This window comes from Bison bison, unplaced genomic scaffold (genome assembly GCF_000754665.1).
Source record: "Bison bison bison isolate TAMUID 2011002044 unplaced genomic scaffold, Bison_UMD1.0 scf7180017863937, whole genome shotgun sequence".
Lineage (NCBI taxonomy): Eukaryota > Metazoa > Chordata > Mammalia > Artiodactyla > Bovidae > Bison > Bison bison.
In genome coordinates this window covers 117965-120202 of record NW_011494509.1, presented here as the reverse complement: position 1 = coordinate 120202, position 2238 = coordinate 117965, and the positions used below count along the sequence as shown (strand labels likewise).

Sequence of the window (2238 nt, the reverse complement as noted above, 5' to 3'; positions counted from 1 at the left end):
AGGGGCAGCCAGTCCCCTAAATGTGGAGCAGATGAGAATTCCTGTCATCACCTTCCAGCTGTCTGAGGATGCAGGAGGCACGGTGTGTCCCGAAAGCAGTGGGAGTGGCAGGACGCCAGAGAGACTGACGGTGGAGGCGTCCTCCAATCCGTGTTCTGGCTATGAATCTGGGGAGGGGGGCAGTGCCACCCAGGACCACAGTCCTTCCCCAGGAGACCACTGTGCAACCCCCCCACCTACACCTAACATGGTCTCCGAGTCTGAGGTGGGAATGGAAGCCCAGGCCAACCTTGATCCATCATCTTGTAGAACCAGCCAGGAGAAGAGACATGCCCGGGTCCTCAGCGTGGACAGTGGGACAGATGTCTTCTTGAGCAAAAGTTCTGCAGAAATTATTAATGATAAAGAACAAACAATGCCAACTTCCAAATCTGACCTAGAGGCCAAGGAAGGACAAGTACCAAATGAATCCAACTTCCTGGAATTTGTCTCCTTGTTAGAATCGATTAATACTTCCAAGGTGGTGGTATCTAACCAAAGGAATGAGCCAACAGAGCAGAACAAAGACAGCAGGCTTCCTGCAGGTAGGATCCCACATCTGTTCTGTCCTGCTGATACAGAGAAGGCAGTGTTTCTCTTTGTCATTGGCTTTCTGTAATTTGACTTTGCAAACAGAAGGACAGCTATTGTGTAATTGTTGGCTGTTTGGCTCTTCACTGGTGTTTGCTGAATGTGCCAAAACCAAGCTGTGTGATGAACATAGATTAAAACTGGTTCACTCCTCCAGGAAATTTTAGGCATAGTAATGAAGATTTGGCTTCCCTAGAAGGCAGGAATATTTATTTCTAAGGAAATAAGCAATTATATGTTACCATGGTGACGAAAGCCTTCAATGGATGTCTCTGCCATTATAAAATAGACGCGTTCTGGGAAAGCAAATTGTAAAGCAAATTAAATGAATCCACTTTTCTGTTGAATGATATTATGCAGTCCTGTATGCTGAATTTCCTAATTATCCCAAGTTGTAAACATAATTATAACACATGGCCCTTAATATATGCCAGTGAAAGTGTTAGTCGCTCAGTTGTGTCTGATTCTTTGCAACCCCATGGACTGTAGTCCACCAGGCTCCTCTGTCCATGGAGTTCTCCTGGCAAGAATACTGGAGTGGGCAGCCATTCCCTTCTCCAGGGAATCTTCCTGACCTAGGGATCAAATCCGGGTCTCCTGCATTGCAGGCAGATTCTTTACCATGTGAACCACCAGGGAAGCCCAATTTATGCCAGGCACTGTCCTAAACCCTTTACCGATATTAACGAGGGTGACCATCTGTGGTGGTTTGTTCGACAAGGTCCTTGTTAACATGTGTTTTGCCAACATAATTATTAATAGCACCACCTCTCTCTCACAAAAGTGTTCCCAGCTTGAACAATAAGTTATACAGTTACTGTATAATGGAGTGAATTATATACAGCTTCACTCATTTGCTCCTCATATAACCTTATGTTATGGGTCCTTTTATCATTCCTTCTGGAAAGGTGGTTTTTTCTGTTTTCCAAGTTAGTCTAGTAAGTCTGGAGCTGAGCTTTGATCTTCGTGTTGCTCCAGAGTCAACATTCATAAATAATAAAACTATATTTCTTGCATGAATATAAGAGTCATTACTTTTCAAGTTACTTAATATCTCTGAGCTCAGTTTCTTCCCTGGCAAAGGATGTTACTGGACTAAAGTTTCTGCAAAGCCTTTTTTTATGTTCTTTTTTTTTTGGCTGAATTGCATGATATGCAGGACCTTAGTTCCCTGACAAGGGATCCGAGCCAGGCCCCCTGCAGTGGAAGTGAGGAGTCCTATCACTGGACTGCCAGGGAAGTCCCTACAGTCTTTTAACTTTCAGTTCAGTTCAGTTCAGTCGCTCAGTCGTGTCCGACTCTTTGCAGCCCCATGAATCGCAGCACGCCAGGCCTCCTGTCCATCACCAACTCCCGAAGTTCACCCAGACTCATGTCCATCGAGTCGGTGATGCCATCCAGCCATCTCATCCTCTGTCATCCCCTTCTCCTCCTGCCCACAATCCCTCCCAGCATCAGAGTCTTTTCCAATGAGTCAACTCTTTGCATGAGGTGGCCAAAGTGGAGTTTCAGCTTTAGCATCATTCCTTCCAAAGAACACCCAGGACTGATCTCCTTCAGAATGGACTGGTTGGATCTCCTTGCAGTGCAAGGGACTCTCAAGAGTCT

General features: G+C 45.6%; 1 protein-coding gene across 1 annotated transcript in view; it reads left to right on the top strand.

Moving 5' to 3' along the window:
- The window catches only part of LOC104984187 (pecanex-like protein 2), a gene marked incomplete at its 3' end in the record, with an annotated part of 136663 nt that overhangs the window by 32515 nt on the left and 101910 nt on the right, over positions 1-2238 (top strand). Inside the window, exon 7 of the mRNA XM_010833832.1 lies at positions 1-584. This exon is cut by the window's left edge and continues 17 nt beyond it. Within this exon, the coding sequence (XP_010832134.1) occupies positions 1-584 (584 nt within the window). The remainder of the gene's footprint in view (positions 585-2238) is intronic.